Source organism: Podarcis muralis, chromosome 2, assembly GCF_964188315.1.
Source record: "Podarcis muralis chromosome 2, rPodMur119.hap1.1, whole genome shotgun sequence".
NCBI classification, from domain to species: domain Eukaryota; kingdom Metazoa; phylum Chordata; class Lepidosauria; order Squamata; family Lacertidae; genus Podarcis; species Podarcis muralis.
Window position 1 is genome coordinate 35171142 of NC_135656.1, and position 17025 is coordinate 35188166.

Below are 17025 nucleotides of genomic sequence, written 5' to 3' on the forward strand. Positions count from 1 at the left end.
TATGACAGTTCAGTTTTTCAGTGTGTAGCTTTACTAGTTTTGTGCTTACATTGTTTAAAGAAATCAGAAAGAAGAATCTGAAGAACACTGTATATACACTTTTCGGTACACCCCCTTTACTCCTTTAATTTTTGTTATTTGCTGCCAGGGGCTGTCAACTAGCAGCCTAGGTGAAGAATTAACTCCACTCCCAAAAAAATAACAGCCTGATTGTCTGCTTTGGTTATAGAAATGGAAGCTGCATTTCAATATATAAATGGCGAGATCACTCAAACTGGTTCAAAACAAACCCAAAAGTGTAAGAGAAAAAGGGTACATGAAGAAACCAACCAAGGCAGCAAGGATAGGGTATTAGCACTCAAGACCAAATTTATACCACTTGAGTACTTTGATCACTAAAAGTAGGCCTAAAAACACCAAGTCTGACAGTGTTCTGTTTATTTAATAAGTTAGAAGTGGGGAAAACTATTTTCCAAATTAGCAAGCGTTTAATCACTCTAGGTTACATAAGTACAGCAAGCTTCTGCTGTAATTGGAGTTGCATACCAAGCAAGGAACAGGCTTAACTTGATTTGAGCAGGGATAGTATAAGACAAAATCGTAATACTACTTTCCCCACAACAATGACAAGACTCCTCGGGTGAATGTAAAACATTTAATTTAAAAATGTTGACACTACAATATATAAAATAGCTATTATAAATGCACATAGTGTATTCTATAGCTGCCAGGTTTACGTTTTTAGGAAACTGTAAGTTACACTGTGGTTAAGACTTGTAGTTTTACCCTTCTGAAAGTCCACATTCTATCACAGTGATGTATGGTCAGACTTAACAGCCCCAATTGTTAAACACTTGGATCAAGTTATAACCAGTTTTATTGCAAAAAGACCCTGTACACATTTATATCAATTCTAGTACCTTACAATTTTAGCTACCCAACAAGTCATTAACATACAGAAACATGCATGAAAAGCAAGAAAGATCACCCATCCCTTCTGCATATTAGCAACTTGTCACTGTTGAGCAACAAAGCTCACATCACTGAGTTTTTATGTGAACAGTCACTTTTAGCATTCATCCTGAGTGAAAGATGGAATGACTTAAGTACAAATGTAACATATTATAAACAATTTCATACAAAAAAAAGTCACAAATTGAAACCAAAGTATTTTACAGAATTTACTACAAAACACCATAAAAACTGCCTCCTCTTAAGCCCTCTCCCCCCGTATCCTACGAGCCAACTGGATGTCTTTGGGCATGATGGTGACTCTCTTGGCATGGATGGCACACAGGTTCGTGTCTTCAAAGAGACCCACCAGATATGCTTCACTAGCCTCCTGTTTTGAAACAAGACAGACAGTGTTAGAAACCATGAACTGGTACATGTAATTAGCCCTTTTCCCCACTCCCCCACAGCATACCTGGTTAAAAGTAACTATTAACACACTCATACCTGCAGAGCACCAATGGCTGCACTCTGGAACCTCAAGTCTGTCTTGAAGTCTTGAGCAATCTCCCTTACCAGCCTCTGGAACGGAAGCTTGCGAATCAAAAGTTCCGTGGACTTTTGGTAACGACGAATCTCTCGCAGCGCCACAGTACCAGGCCTACAAAATTGGTAGAATAGTGTGAACAAGGCCCCAAGCTGCAATATGTAAATTCAGATCTTGCCAGCAGAGAAGCATTCCTGAAAACGGCAAAAAGTGTGCTGCGGAGTGGGCAACCACTTCCCTAAACCAGACTCTAAGGTACTGTCAATACAGCCCTTATCATCTCTTAAGTGTGTAGATATGAACCCCGGCCTGCTTTCCGGAATTCACTGCTGTTTTTTTAAAAAAGGCAGTTGTTCTTATTCCCTCCCCCCTTTAATTACCTGTAGCGATGAGGTTTCTTGACTCCACCAGTAGAGGGAGCGCTTTTCCGAGCAGCTTTGGTAGCCAGCTGTTTACGTGGAGCTTTGCCACCGGTGGACTTACGGGCAGTCTGCTTGGTACGGGCCATTTCCCTTTACTTTTTTTTGTACTAGGAGGAAAAAGCAAACGAGAGGTTGGCAACGGAAGCGCTAGCCCTAACACCCTCCCGTCTGACTCTTTAGTGTTTTCCCTACCACTTCGTGCCAGTTTCCACTAACCTCCTCCCTCCCTGCCACTCTTCGGAGGAACCGCAGCGCAAGACGAATACTAGTAGCAGATGTCTGGGCGCTGCTCCCTCCGCGGCGGCCAACGGAGGACATTCCCCGGGGAATAGGAACGAGGAGTCACGCTGCCTCCCGCCCACGCGCGGTAGTAGTAGAACCGAAGCCACGATTCCGCTCCATTCCACCCCCGCCGGTAGTTACGTTGCCATGACTACGACTATCGGACTATCTCATCCCTCCCCCCAACACAGACACACCGCGGGCGAAGCGAAACAAAGCGGCCTTCACCACCCCTCCCCCACCAGTCCCGAAACACGGCCCAAAATACGAGAAATACACGTCCACCTTCCCCGCCCCCACCCACCACCCCCCTCTCCGGCCGCCCTAAGCCGAAACTCACCACTTTCAGGAACGGAGCCTTTAAAAACACTTCCGCTCCTACCAGCCACAAGGTACACGTCCTACTCCTTCCCCAACGAGCCCGCAACTGTCCCCTCCCCGGCGCGGGGACACTGTATTTATAGAGGGAGGGGGCCGAGAACGTCATGACCTCACAATACAGACACGCAGCGCACGGAGCCATTGGCGTCTACCTCCGTTGGCGCCGTGACGTTAACTGACACAAAGGCCGTTTCCCCGAATCTCGGCCGTGATTGGATGAAACCTCGACAGCCGATTGGTTGCTAAAGCTGCACTCCGATTGGACATCGTGAGCTGAAGCAGACCAATCGGAATTGGAGCCCAGGAGAAGGTTGTGATTGGCCGGCAGAAAACATAGTTTGGATCCTACTTTTTGTTGCAAAGCTCCACAATGGAAAGTCAATGGGAAAGAAAAGCCGTCCGTTTGGAGTGTCCCAGACTGAATGAGGCGGGTAAACAGGAGGAAATACTGCCACATAAATTATCGTAGGAGGGAAAATGGTAAAGCCAGGTAGGAAGGTTGCAGTCGTATTTGAATATATCTGACTGTTTAGCGTCAGACCAAGTGGTACGAATAAAGGAAACTTCAAACATAAGTCAATAATTATTTTCTAAACAATATTGCACTGAACACGGATTATTTATTAAACAGTATTGCACAGAACACAAACACAGATTAAAACGCCCCTTTAAAATACCCGTCACATAATCATAACTCAAATATACTAAGGTTAGAAATTTTATATTTTTTTTCAATTTAACAGTGTATAGAAGACAAATATTTCTTAATCAAATCTAGTGGGTAAAATACAAATACTTTGGTAGGAAAACTATTACTCTATTTGGTACTCTAGCTGGCTTGCATGATCAAATAAATACCTGCAATAAGTAACATATACATATTTACAAAACAAAACATTTAAAACACGAAAAGTTCCTAGTTAGCAAATACACATTATGTTAAGTGATTTTAGCTTCTTTATAGAAACTCCCTGCAGCTTCTAGGATGAGGGCCTAATACTGCAGTCTGGTGTGAAATGCAATGAGAAGTATAGACTACTGATATGTACAAAACTATTGACATATTTTCTTATACATCTTATATATGAAGTGCATCCTAAGTAAAAGCAATATACCTGATTCTGTTAAAGCACAGGTATTGCATTCTCTAAATTCATGTATTACTGATCACACAATAGCTAATGATTACATTAATTAACCCTACAGTTCTAGTATTTAACAGGATGCAAATTTGACAAGTCTATTATTCTTTCTAATCATAGTGTTCTATAAGGTAATAGTACCGAAAAAGACAGACTCTGTTGGTAAGGTTTGAAAACGCCTTCAGATCCAGCAAAACCAATTACCGTACATAATCTTTACTAGGTTGGGCATTTCTGTTGAAAGGAAGACACATCTCAAAACTGTTTCACACTCAGTGCTGAAATTACATTATATGTGTAATCAAGATGAAATTGAAGATATAAACAATGGGACATATACTGCACACCTTATGAAATCCTGCTCCTCCACTGGCTCACAGAAATTTTATTACAGTGATAAAGATTACTAATACGTGTGGCATGAAGATGCACAACATTTGCATTTCCAAACAGGTGTGACAAAAAGCTGTTCATTTTAAGCACTATATTTTGTTACTGAACATCAAACATAGAAAATAGTTGTACTTTTGTGTACTTATTTTTATTTAGTTGCAGTGTATGTACTATAATCACTTTCCTGGGAGTAAACACTATTGAACTTTGTGGGACTTCTCAATAAACATATATATTACTGTGGTGTTAGAACACCCAAGTTTCACAGAACAGACACCACGGCACTGCCACACCCTTTCCCATTAGAAAAAATGTCTAAGTGCTTATAAATTGATTGCACAATCAAATACTAATTATTGTTATATTGAATACCTTTAACTTACCTCCTTTTCTTTGCTATGGTATACTTATTTGGTCAGTCCACAATGAGACAAACTGGACACATAGGTATGCCCCCCTTAATGATAATAACAATGCAATAAATGATTTATTGGGTTCCTCATAGCATCTGTGTATTAGATCAAATGAACTAAATTGAAGTCTGCAGGAGTAGGACTAATGACTAGAGATTTGTGATATTTATTTATTTAACAAAACCACTTGGTTGTTATAAAACCTATACACATAAAGAGTGAGACATACAAATAAGTTAACTAGCGGAGGTGGGAGACTTTCGACCTACTGTATAAGTTTAGTAAGTCCGTCTTTCACACCTATCAGTAAGAATATAATAATAATAATAATAAATTTTATTTATATCCCGCCCTCCCCAGCCGAAGCTGGGCTCAGGGCGGCTAACAACAATCAAATAACCAAATAGTTGAATAATCACACATTCTAAAATATATCATTATAAAAATTAATTAAAATCAAATTGATGGCAACCAAAATACTGTGCAGGTTGCCAGAGGAGGGGGTCAGGCTGCGCCCCAACCAAAGGCCTGGTGGAACAACTCTGTCTTGCAGGCCCTGCGGAAAGATGTCAGGTCCCGCAGGGCCCTAGTCTCTTGTGACAGAGCATTCCACCAGATTGGAGCCACAGCCGAGAAGGCCCTGGCTCTAGTTGAGGCCAGCCTAACCTCTCTGAGGCCTGGGACCTTAAGGATGTTTTTATTTACCGACCGTAGGTTTCTCTGTGGGGCATACCAGGGGAGGCGGTCCCGTAGGTACGAGGGTCCCAGGCCGTATAGGGCTTTAAAGGTTAAAACCAGCACCTTAAACCTGATCCTATACTCCACCGGGAGCCAGTGCAGGTGGTATAGCACCGGGTGAATGTGATCTCACAGCGAGGACCCCGTAAGGAGTCTCGCTGCGGCATTCTGTACCCGCTGGAGTTTCTGGGTCAGTCTCAAGGGCAGCCCCACGTAGAGCGAGTTACAATAATCCAGTCTGGAGGTGACCGTCGCATGGATCACAGTGGCTAGGTCAGGGCGAGAGAGATAAGGGGCCAACTGCTTAGCTTGGCGGAGATGAAAAAATGCCGCCTTTGTTATAGCTGTAATCTGCGCCTCCATAGAGAGGGAGGTATCGAAGATTACACCCAGACTCTTAACGGACGGTGCTGGCACCAATTGCACCCCCGCAAGAGATGGGAGTTGCCCCCCCGATCCCATATCGTCTCGCCCCAGCCAAAGGACCTCTGTCTTCGCAGGGTTTAACTTCAACCGGCTCCCACGTAACCATCCAGCCACAGCCTCCAGACATCTGGTCAGTGTGTCTGGGGCCGAGTCAGGATGGCCATCCATCAACAGATAGAGTTGGGTGTCATCAGCATACTGATGGCAACCCAGCCCGAAGCTCCGGACAAGCTGGGCGAGGGGGCGCATAAAGATGTCTAAGAAAATTGTATTGCGATGAAACTATTCTACCAACACCCAGCCATAATCTTATGATTTGCTGCTGATAGCACAAGACTTGGTTCAGAGATCCCAGCATCACACAAGGGCAATCTTTCACTCAGATAGCACTATCATTCATCAATGCTGCTTACGTTCAAAGAAGCATAGGCCTTACCAATAACAGAAGCATTATAACATGGGGGAGAGAGGCAATCAATTCCTTGTATCCCACCAGTCCAGGATATCTTTGGCTTCTAACTCCAGTATAGCTTTGCCCTGTTTAAGAACTGAATCAAAGCAATTTCCCATTTGCTTTTAAGGGCAAGCACCTTACTGTCCTAGTTGATTTCCACACTAACATAGTTTGCATGGCTTTGTGTAAATGTGTAAGTTCCTGGAGGGGACTGGGGCTGCTGTGCTGCTTTCCTGGTCGTCCTCCTGCCATACTACCATCAGCTAAGCCATGGTTAGGCTTACTATGTCTGAACCTGGGCTCATGGTTTGTCTTGCTCTAGACAAACCGTGGTTCTGGCTTTGGAGGACACTGCTAGGCTAGGTCGAGCCATGGCTTAGCCCGGAGCAATAGGAGGACCAGGGAAGAATGTAGCACCTGTGATCTCTCTGGGAACTCACATGTTGTGGTGTCAGCCTGTGCTTGCATCACAAATACAATAGGAGATAGGATTAAGCTGTGTCTTTGGCCATAACCAGTTTCAAACTGGGCAATAACTGAGTATTCCAGTCCTCATGTTCACTCCTTGACTCCAGATGTTAAAGGATAAGCAAGACGAAAGCCTACTCTCATCACCATATGTAACACTAACAGGATGCAACATTGTACCTGAAATATTGCCATAAAGAGCCTAAAAGTGTGTGTGGGGGGGAGGGGAAGACTCCAACCCTTCTAAAGAAAGTTTAAAAGGCATGTTCAGCCCAAAAGTTTACTTGGAAATTAGTCCAAATGGCTTCATTTCTGAATAACTATTGTAAAAGTCTGGGAGCATAAGACTTCAGTCCTATGCAAACTTTAAGCCGTACTAAACAGTGTATGGATCACTATCAAGCCAACATACAAAGCAGTGTGCTGCATAGAAACCAGCATAATATACCTAAGAAGGGAGATACAGTGGTACCTCGGGTTACATACGCTTCAGGTTACATACGCTTCAGGTTACATACGCTTCAGGTTACAGACTCCGCTAACCCAGAAATATTACCTCGGGTTAAGAACTTTGCTTCAGGATTAGAATAGAAATCGTGTAGCGGCAGCGCAGTGGCAGCAGGAGGCCCCATTAGCTAAAGTTGTGCTTCAGGTTAAGAACAGTTTCAGGTTAAGAACAGACCTCCAGAACGAATTAAGTTCTTAACCCGAAGTACCACTGTACTCAGTACTGCATATTATTTGACCCATGCCAACTACACAACTGAAAGAGGAATTGTTAAGCACCTTGTCTTCTGAAATGTTCTATGTAAATAATTTTATGTGCAATAAAGTCATTGCATTAACAATGGCTATACATATCTAGTTATTACTGTAAAGGTTTAACCATTTTATAGATAAGTGGCATAGTTTATGACAAACTATTATATTTACTCAGACACCTCACAACAGCAGATAATAGCTCATCCTGTTCTAATGATAGCAAAACATTCTATGAGAAGGATTTCGTCTAATCAACTGTTTTAAAGCCCCGATTTTCTTTCACTATAGAAGCTGTCGTTGTCAACCAGAATTGCATACAGTACTGATTTGCCATCTTAAAACTATATAAACATCCCACAGTTCTTTACCAGAAGAACTAGTGCACAAACTCCTACATCTGCGCTTGCTGACATTTGCTTCCAAGTGAACATCGTTTGGATCGGGCTGTATCAGTTTTACGTGCGGCTAAATTGTTCAAAACGCTTCGAGGCTTGCATAGCGCTGCTTCTGCTTAGATCCGCTTGATGGCAATCCATGGAGGAACTCATCCGAACTACAACTCCTATGAAACCCCGCGCTGTTGCACAATCCGGGGCAGCGAGCGCAGGGCACCCCTGGAAGTTGTAGTTTCATTGGCCGGAAGCCCAGTAGAAGAAAAGGGGGACTTTCCGCCATCACCGGGACTACAAGCCCCAGCATGCTTTGGGTAACCCGGGGCGGTAATGGCGGCGGCAGCGCCTGCGCATTGCGGTCTCCGTGCGGACCGCGCAGAGTGAATAATAAAGCTCTCCTCCTCGGTGGTAGCGGGCGGTGGCGGAGGGAGTGGAAGGCAGGAGCATGTCGAAGGGCCCGGTAGCGACCGGGCCTCCCGCGACCGGGCCGGTGGCGCCCGCCAGCGCGCTCCAGGCGCAGCCCGAGAAGCCGCAGCACTACACGTACGTAGCGAGAACACCCGCAGCCGCCACTTACTGCTGCTGCGACCGCCGCCGCCGCACCCCTCCGCCCGGCACCCGCCCGCGCGCCACACACGCCTGACGTCAGCGGGCAGCGTGCGGCTCGCGCGCACGGAAGCCAACCGCCCGCCCGGAACCGGCTGGAACCGGTCGTGGCCGGCCTGGGCCGGTGGAATTTCGCCTGAGTGGGAGGGGGCGGGGCGGGAGCTGACACCCCCCCGCCGCCGCGCGCTTTTCCGTTCCCGCGCGCGAGTGCGCGCGCAAGAACAACCCCACATACATAATACACACACCCCACAAGCTGAGGCGCGCGATACCCATGATGCGTTGCGGCTCGCGCACCCCATGGCTCCCTTTACGTTGACTTGAGGGGGGTAGTGGGTACCTCTTTTAATCTTCCTCGCCCCCCTTTCCCCAAATCATCTGTTTTGTACTTGGTAGTGTCTCTCTCTCTCTCGGCTCTGCCTTCTTCCGCTTAGTAAAACGGTAATGCGTCTTTCCATGCCGCCAAGTAGGACGGTTGTGAACTCAAATGTTGGAAAAACAAGTGGTTTAGTTTACTATGTTTATATATAATCTTCGCTTTCTTTCTTTCTCAAGTACTAACCTCGTGTTAATGGCCGTGGGCTTGTGGTCAACACAAATAAGGGCATCCTTTATCTTATTTCGAACTGTCTTTTCTAGAGTAAAGGGACCATCCCATAAAATCTAAGCTGCTCTTTGCCAGAGCTTTGACTTTCTTTGCTGTTCTTCCTTGGCACTGGGTTAGTTCGTCTTTCTCTCAGGAGATGCCCCGTTAAAATTTCAAGAATAAGGGAAGCTGTGGTGTGTGTTCTGTGAAGTAAAGGATGCCAAGCCCAGGAGAAACGTTATGTAGAGTAAATTGCTATAATTCTAGGGGGGAAATGGTAACAAAAGAGAGAGCAGAAAATAGTGTTTTTTCTCAGTCGCTGTAGTACAAAATGCTTTGGTAGAAAAATGTCAAAGGGATACTGAATTCTGAAATAAATGGCCTGTTAGTGTTCTGTGGCAATTGTGTGAGGAAAGTATTGTTTTCACTCCATTCAGAAATCCTGGTAAATTCTCTTGTGACCTAATTCTGTGAATAACTGGCTAAGCAAATGCAGGTATTTTGGACCAGACAGTGAATTATGTGCCACTGGTGACATCACCAACCTCTGTAGCATTGCACTGCAGGTGCAAATCCACAAAGGATGCTAGTTCCTTGGCATAGTGTTGTGGGACAGTGGTACTACGCTAGAAACAGACTTCATTTCTGTATGTGTCTTGTGGTATAATGCAAAGCTAATATATGGCATGGAATTGGCCAGAAATGAAGTACAGTCAGGTTAGAACTAAGAAAGTGCAACCCTTCATGTATCTTAGGCTGCAATCCTATACAGTGGTACCTCGGTTTAAGAACAGTTCTGTTTAAGAACGATTCGGTTTACAAACTCCGCAAAACCGGAAGTAGTGTCCCGGTTTGCGAACTTTACCTTGGTCTAAGAACAGAATCCAAATGGTGGAAGGGCACCAGTGGCGGGAGGCCTCATTAGGTAAAGCGTGCCTCGGTTTAAGAACGGTTTCGGTTTAAGAACGGAATTCCGGAACGGATTAAGTTCGTAAACTGAGGTACCACTGTACCTACATTCCTTGGACTAAACCCATTGAACTCAATAGGGCATACTTCTGATTGGACATGTGAATTGTCTCAAGGATATGGAGAAGTGGAATAAAAATGTTGTAAATCAATAAAATGCTTCAGAGCTAGTAATACCGCTACAAGCGGTCACTGTGTTTTAACTGATAACAAATGTTAGTGCAGAGTTCTCTTACTTGTGACACAGAAGATCCTGCTGCTGTAGCTTGCTCCAGTATACCTCCTCCATGCAAATGCTCATTTATTTAATAAGTTTTGAAATTAATGGCTTCCCAGCCAGAATGTGGTACACTGCTTCAGGAGGCAAAGTTGAACAATAAAATAAATTGGATACATAACTGTTGTGCAAAATTGCTTGGGTATTTGTTCTGCTGCTCAATTGGGACTCAACCAATTTTAATATCAGGCCTAGTTTACAAGTATGACTGTAACACACACACACACACACACACACACACACACACACACACAATCAAATGGTGAAAGAAATGATACCAGGAATACAGTTCATAGGTGTGTTTTTTCATTTTTGCCTTGTGGGTGCATTTTGATTATTTTAAAGTTTACTGAACTCATCTGTGAGGTTTAAAATTCAGCTTTCTTGTAAAAATTTGCTCAGACAAGACTTGCTGGTAGACTTTGCAAATTGATGTTTCAAATGCAGTCTATTCTTTGCATGATCACACGTATTTTACTATAGTAATCAGAGCTTATGCTGAAGTAAGTGCGAGCTTACTTAGGAGTAAGTGGGGTTAAGATTGCAGCCTTAGTGCAGCAAACGCATTTGTGTTCACAGAATGTAATGCTTGGCATTCATTTGCATTCATTTGCTTATATTTTTGGCATTTTTTTGTTTTGTTTTGTTTTGCAATGAGAGAACCATGTGTCTTCTGGTTCTGCTGACTGTAATCTGTCCTTGATCCCTTCTCTCAAAAAGTTACTAAAGTGTGCTGAATGTACTGAAGTTATTAATAAGTTAACGTCTGCTTATAAGTGTAAGGAATTTCTTGCTGGACTGTTTCTTACATGCATATTTATGAAGTAATTAGTAATATATGTATTTAATAGTGTGTTATGACTTCATCTACTGTGAGGAATTAAACAGTTGCCTTTTCAAAGTGAAAACTTTGAGAACTGAGATAATTGTTGCTATACAAGTTGCTGATGACTGTAGATATCTCCCTGAAGAAACATTATTGTTGCTTGAATCTGCCTTCCCCAGGAAAAAAAACTGACAGCCACTTTTCACCAGCGTTAGAAACAGAGATATGAAAGCTAGGAGCTAAATGGCACCTTAAACCTAGGTTATGGGTGCAACAATGGAATAGCTAGGCACACTTTTTAATAACAAGAATTGTTGTTGTTTAGTTGTTTAGTCGTGTCCAACTCTTCGTGACCCCATGGACCAGAGCATGCCAGGCGCTCCTGTCTTCCACTGCCTTCCGTAGTTTGGTCAAACTCATGCTGGCAGCTATCTCATCCTCTGTCGTCCCCTTCTCCTTGTGCCCTCAATCTTTCCCAACATCAGGGTCTTATAACAAGAATACAAAGCTGAAAATTAATGAACTGCAGTTAAAATATTATGTTCATTTTTCATATGATCTAGTCCTTCCCCTACCTACCTCCCTAATATTCTTAAGAGGGTCTGTTCTCTAATCTTTGGAGAGTAGCTGGAAGTAAAAGGTAAAGGGACCCCTGACCATTAGGTCCAGGCGCGGACGACTCTGGCGTTGCGGTGCTCATCTTGCTTTTCTGGCCAAGGGAGCTGGCGTACAGCTTCCGGGTCATGTGGCTAGCATGAGTAAGCTGCTTCTGGCGAACCAGAGCAGCACACGAAAACACTGTTTACCTTCCTGCCGGAATGATACCTATTTATCTACTTGCACTTGATGTGCTTTCGAACTGCTAAGTGGGCAAGAGCAGGGACCGAACAACGGGAGCTCACCCCATTGTGGGGATTCGAACCACCGACCTTCTGATCGGCAAGCCCTAGGCTCTGTAGGGAGGCAGAAAAAGGTCTTCCTTTCCTTCCACTCCACAGTTTTAATCTGAAATCTTAGGCACAGTACTGCGCTCAGAGCTCAGAAACTGCTCACGCTAATGAAATTCCGTGTCACAAAATGCGCATAGAACAATGACAGTTTTGAACACTGGTTTCCACATTATATTAGGGACACTTAAATATGATCAGTTATCATTTTTATGTCTAATTGTCTCATAATGAAACATGGTTAAGATGACTGAGTTCAGACATGCTGATCCACTTCTGGAGCCACAGTATACCTGTATCTTCTTTAGAGGTAGATACACATTTTCTTAAGCCTTCGGGATTTTAAATTTTAGGGGGGATTTTAATCTTGGAAATTAGAAGCAAGTAAATTTCCAATTTTGATAATTGGATAAAGCAAAATAACAACCCAGAGAAAGAGAGAGAGTGTTCTTGTGTCCTTAACCAGCTGTACACCTTATACTAGTTAAAGTAGTTGGGCTTGAAACGGTAGCAGCATTTTCTCTCTTTTATAAGATGTTGGAATGTATTGAGAATGGCAGGAATATAATTATGAAGGGGTTGTTGCTGGAATGTAAAAGTAGTTTTTGTATGCCATTTAAAAAACACAAATCTAGAAATTGTGGCTGTGTGAGAAAGATAAAATGTTTAGGCATTGGGCTGCTTGAAATACAAAGCTAAACCATGGTTTTGGTGTTACTTAAACAATCCTAAGGACCGCTTTCGTGCCCCTGGCACACATGATCCCACATTCACTTGCATGCCACAACACTTCCTTCCTGATTTTAAGCAAATCATAGTTCACCCCCCCCCCATTATTATTTTTGGCAAAGTATGGTTTGTGCTTGTGTGTATCCCAGTTCTGTTACGTAGAAGTAAGTTTGCACTGGTGCATTGTCACCAAGGCTATGTATACTTCGCAGAACTTATATTATTATTTTAAAATGTGTAGAAAGGAAACCTAAATCCTGTGTCAACTAAAGCTGGTTTTATTTGGAACAGTTTTGCCATTTTATGCTCTCATAAAATTCATTAGACTTCTAATTGTGGAGAGGAGCAAGAAGCTATGCAAGGTACTTATCCCTAGACCACTAGAAAATCTGTTTAACCTCTTGTCAGTTAGGCTGTTGGCTTGTTTCTCTCCAAATAATCAAGGGTTTTAAACCACAGTTAAGTTTCAACTATGGTTTAAAGAAGTGGTTCCCAAACTTTTTCGAGCCCCCGTCCCCTTGGTTGCTTAAAATCAACTCTAGGGCTTCCTACCTTACCCTTCTGTATAAAAAGCATTACTGTACAGTCATACCTTGGGTTACAGATGCTTCAGGTTGCGTTTTTTTGGGTTACGGACCATTGAAACCCGGAAGCACTGGAACAGGTTACTTCCAGGTTTCGGAGGTTCCAAATCGCAACCTGCGCAGACGCGCCGCTGCGGGTTGTGAACGTGCATCCCGCATGGATCATGTTCGCAACCCGAGCACCCACTGCATTCAGAATAGTGGTTTGCACAAGCCACTAAGGAATACAATAACACAAAAAAATCAAAACAATAACCATTAATTGCATATTCACTGAAAATGCAATGGAAACTACGGTACTGTATTTCGTTTAAGTAGTGATGAACTTGATCCAGTGACACCAGTTTTTCGAAGTCATATAGTTATTTACATCTCCAGCAACTCCCTGCTGCCCCCGTGCCTTTAAGCTCCCCTCCCAGGTAATCCCACCCACCCCAGCGGGCTGTACTGCGCACTATGGGAGCCACCGGTTTAAAGTCATGTGTGAACAAGGCAAGAAAGTGAGTGAAATCATAGAATCATAATACACTCCTGAGTTTGCCTTCCTTTTTTGTAACACCACAAATTTGCAATAAAGTTATAAACAAAGGCGTGTCTGCTTGAGGTGATTTAACCCCAAGAGTTCAAGCAATGAGTATGACATATTAATTCTATCAGTCAACCATTAGCTCTTCCACTTGCAGTCTGCAGAGCAGTTATTAAAAGGGAAAGCCTGAATAAGAGACAGTAAGAGTTTACTAGACGAGAACTATAAGGAGTAATAAGCGTGAAAAGCTGTGAGATTTCCATGTGAACAAAACTCATTGTGTTGAAGAAGCTGAAGATCAAATGTAGTTATTGGCATGGTATGTTTGTCTCCTTTCATAGTAAAATGATCATGTGAAATATTTGCTTGAGTATTCCCATGCAACAGTGTTGGTGTTAAAAGGATTTCAGTGAGATTTCTAAGTAATGCGTTTTTGGAATTTTGCATCTTGATCTTGGCAACATGTTTCCTTCTAGCCAGGGGACTATGAACACAGAACTCATGACTACCTACAGCAGACCGATTCAGGCTTAGTTTCTGTACCAAACTGAGCAAAACTTACTCCATTGCTGGATGTGGTTTTACTTTTGCAATGTAGCAGCTTGTTTTTACACATGGTCAAGCTGATTAACTTGCTGATTAATAGGGAAACCTGTTTGGGGCAGTTACCTGAAAATTCTGTTGATTTTAGCAATTAATTTTTTTCCTCAGAGAAGCATTTTTGGTTTCATTTTCAGTCAAAGTACTTTGGCTTAACTCTGTTATGAATCTGTCACACTAGGGCTGCAGTATCTAATTAAGTCAATGGGATTATTCAGGAGTTGGCTGCAGGCTACAAGGTTTATACTAAGACAAAATAGCTCACATACTTCCCTGTTCCTGGAGTTGAGGTGGCACCTGGAATCTGTTTACAGAGTTTTGGCTGTAGCATTGGGAAGCATTCACTGGAAATAGATATAAGGACATGCTTATTTTGAATTGCAATTTTATAATTGCACTAAGAATACATAGTTCTTGAAATGTTTTATTGGCTCTCAAGACCCCAGAAACATAGTCATATGAAAAATTTTACAATTTTGCAATCTGTGTTTTGGGTGTGTGTGTGTGTGTGTGTGTGTGTGTGTGTGTGTGTTTTCCCAGAGTTGGGCGGGGATAGAGAATCAAGAAATGTTACAAAGTAACAGAATGTCATGGCAGTTGTTACATATGACAGCAGTTAGATGAGAGCTTTATACATTTGTGGCATTGTGTGAACATCTTGCTGAATGTTTTCATCTTCTGTTTAGCTACTTTCCTTAATTTTTGTAAATGAGTTATTAAAGGGACTAATCAGTGTCATTATTGCCAATACTTCCCCTCCCCTCCCAACAACACCCAGAAGTAGAATCACTGAGAGTTTGATTGCAGTTTGACATGTTCCCTGAAGTGAAGATGTTATAGTGCAAGGCAATACCAGTGAGTTCCACATGATTTGAAAGTTAAACCCAAGAATCATTGGATTTTCACCTGTGTGTGGAAATTATACCTTGGAATATGTTAGACTGAACCAAAACAAGCATTTCTTATGACCAATTGACAAAGCTGTATTCAAAGGAAGTGAAAGCAAGTGATCAGGTGTGTTAGGAAAGAAAATATTCATTTTAAAAAATGACTGGTTGTGCCAGAATGTTAATGGAGATGCACATTCAAAAGCAGTCACATTGAAAATGATCCACTTGGATTTATTCACTTGGATGCAAGCTGCATTGACACCTACTGCATATTTAAATGCATTCTGCATTCAGGACACCACAGATGAAAAAGCCCTCTCCTGTGTTGACATCTGCCTCATCTCTCCTAGTAGGGGCACTCTACAGAGGGCAGTGGAGTAGAAGCATCTTAACAATCAGACACATTGTTTCAGGAGTAGGGAGCCCTTAAAGTACCTGAGTTCCAAGCTGTCAGGGGCTTTAAAGATCAAAACCAGTATCTTGAACTGGGCTCAGAAATAATCAATAGTCACTGAAGATCTTTTAAAACTGGCAGGATACATTCCCAGTGAGCCATAGTTTGCTTTTAATGATTCCAAGTACATTAGTTTTTCTGTTAGTTAAGTTGATGATATTTTAACAGTTAGTTTGAATGCCAGATTGTTATTTAATTAATTGGTAACATTTGCTTCTCATATTTCCACCAGAAAGGCACCCAAGGAGACCATCTTTAAGGAGTCAAGCAATATAAGGGCCAAGTTAAGAGAACAATCCTATGCATTTTTGTTCAGAAATGAGTTTTCACTGTGTATAATAGAGCTTATTGCCAGGTTAGTGTGCATAGATCTGTAACCTTAAATCTTCAGTAAATATTTAAATGATACTGACAGACTGCATTTCTTGAATATTTGTAAATGTTTCCTTTAAAAAAGGCATAACTTATTACAGTCTCCTTATTTGCAGACATGGTTTTCTTTTGTTTGGGTGTATACAGTTTTTTTACTGTATCAAGTACACAGCACCAATCTAGTGAAACCTTGTTATGGTTTTCACTGTTACCAGAGGTACAGCTATCCTCCAGTTTATATACTTCTTCATGGTCCTGGGCTTGTAGAAATCCCTGCCATTGGGAGATGTGTCAGGTCTGAAATCTTGGATTGTGCAGACAGGCAGTTTATGCCTTTAAGTTTAGGCGAACATTTGATCTTTAATTTGATATTTTTTCTTTCTGCTATATTTATTGTTTTATAGAACATAGTCTGCGTATACACAGGTTGCAGAAGCAAGAGGTTGCTTGCAGTGCAGCCTATCTTTCCTTCTCCCCTACATCCACCCAAAAAGCCAGGGTGTCCAGGGACTTTCCTGAATGGCACAATGTGTTTACCTGAATTTGGACAGTTTCCCATTCAACTGTAGCTCCGCCCCCCATGACAAATCTCATACTCCTTGGCCACCCACATTTCTTAGTGTTTTATGGTTTTATTGTACTCTGCTTTGAGAACTGCTTGTTACACACCAAACTATAGTTAACCTGACCCAGTGTCCTTATCACAACACAGCATTTCATTCAGATTTCTTATGAGGAGAGGAAATTGATGCAAGGACTGCCACCTCCCCTAAAATAAATGGGCAACCCATCCATAACACAGCTCTTTCTGTAAGTGAGCATGCAAGGAGCCCTAGGACCAGATACTGGTGTGGACACATTGGAATAATTGTCATTTGTATGGACAGA

The 17025-nt window shown here is 42.6% G+C and overlaps 2 protein-coding genes across 3 annotated transcripts in view; one reads left to right on the plus strand and one right to left on the minus strand.

Moving 5' to 3' along the window:
• Positions 1 to 641: 641 nt before the first annotated feature.
• Positions 642 to 2688, minus strand: H3-3B (H3.3 histone B). The gene is made up of 4 exons (XM_028716918.2): positions 2543 to 2688; positions 1879 to 2027; positions 1459 to 1612; positions 642 to 1342 (listed from the first exon to the last, which is right to left on the minus strand). Exons 2-4 carry the CDS (start codon positions 2004 to 2006, stop codon positions 1214 to 1216), a joined length of 411 nt encoding a protein of 136 aa, XP_028572751.1. The 5' UTR covers positions 2007 to 2027; positions 2543 to 2688; the 3' UTR covers positions 642 to 1213.
• Positions 2689 to 7756: 5068 nt separating this feature from the next.
• UNK (unk zinc finger) overlaps positions 7757 to 17025 on the plus strand; it is a 47003-nt gene continuing 37734 nt past the window's right edge. For both annotated transcript variants that reach the window (XM_028716928.2, XM_028716929.2), the window contains exon 1: positions 7757 to 8314. In XM_028716928.2, coding sequence (XP_028572761.2) covers positions 8217 to 8314 — 98 coding nt within the window. In that variant the 5' untranslated portion in view covers positions 7757 to 8216. The remainder of the gene's footprint in view (positions 8315 to 17025) is intronic.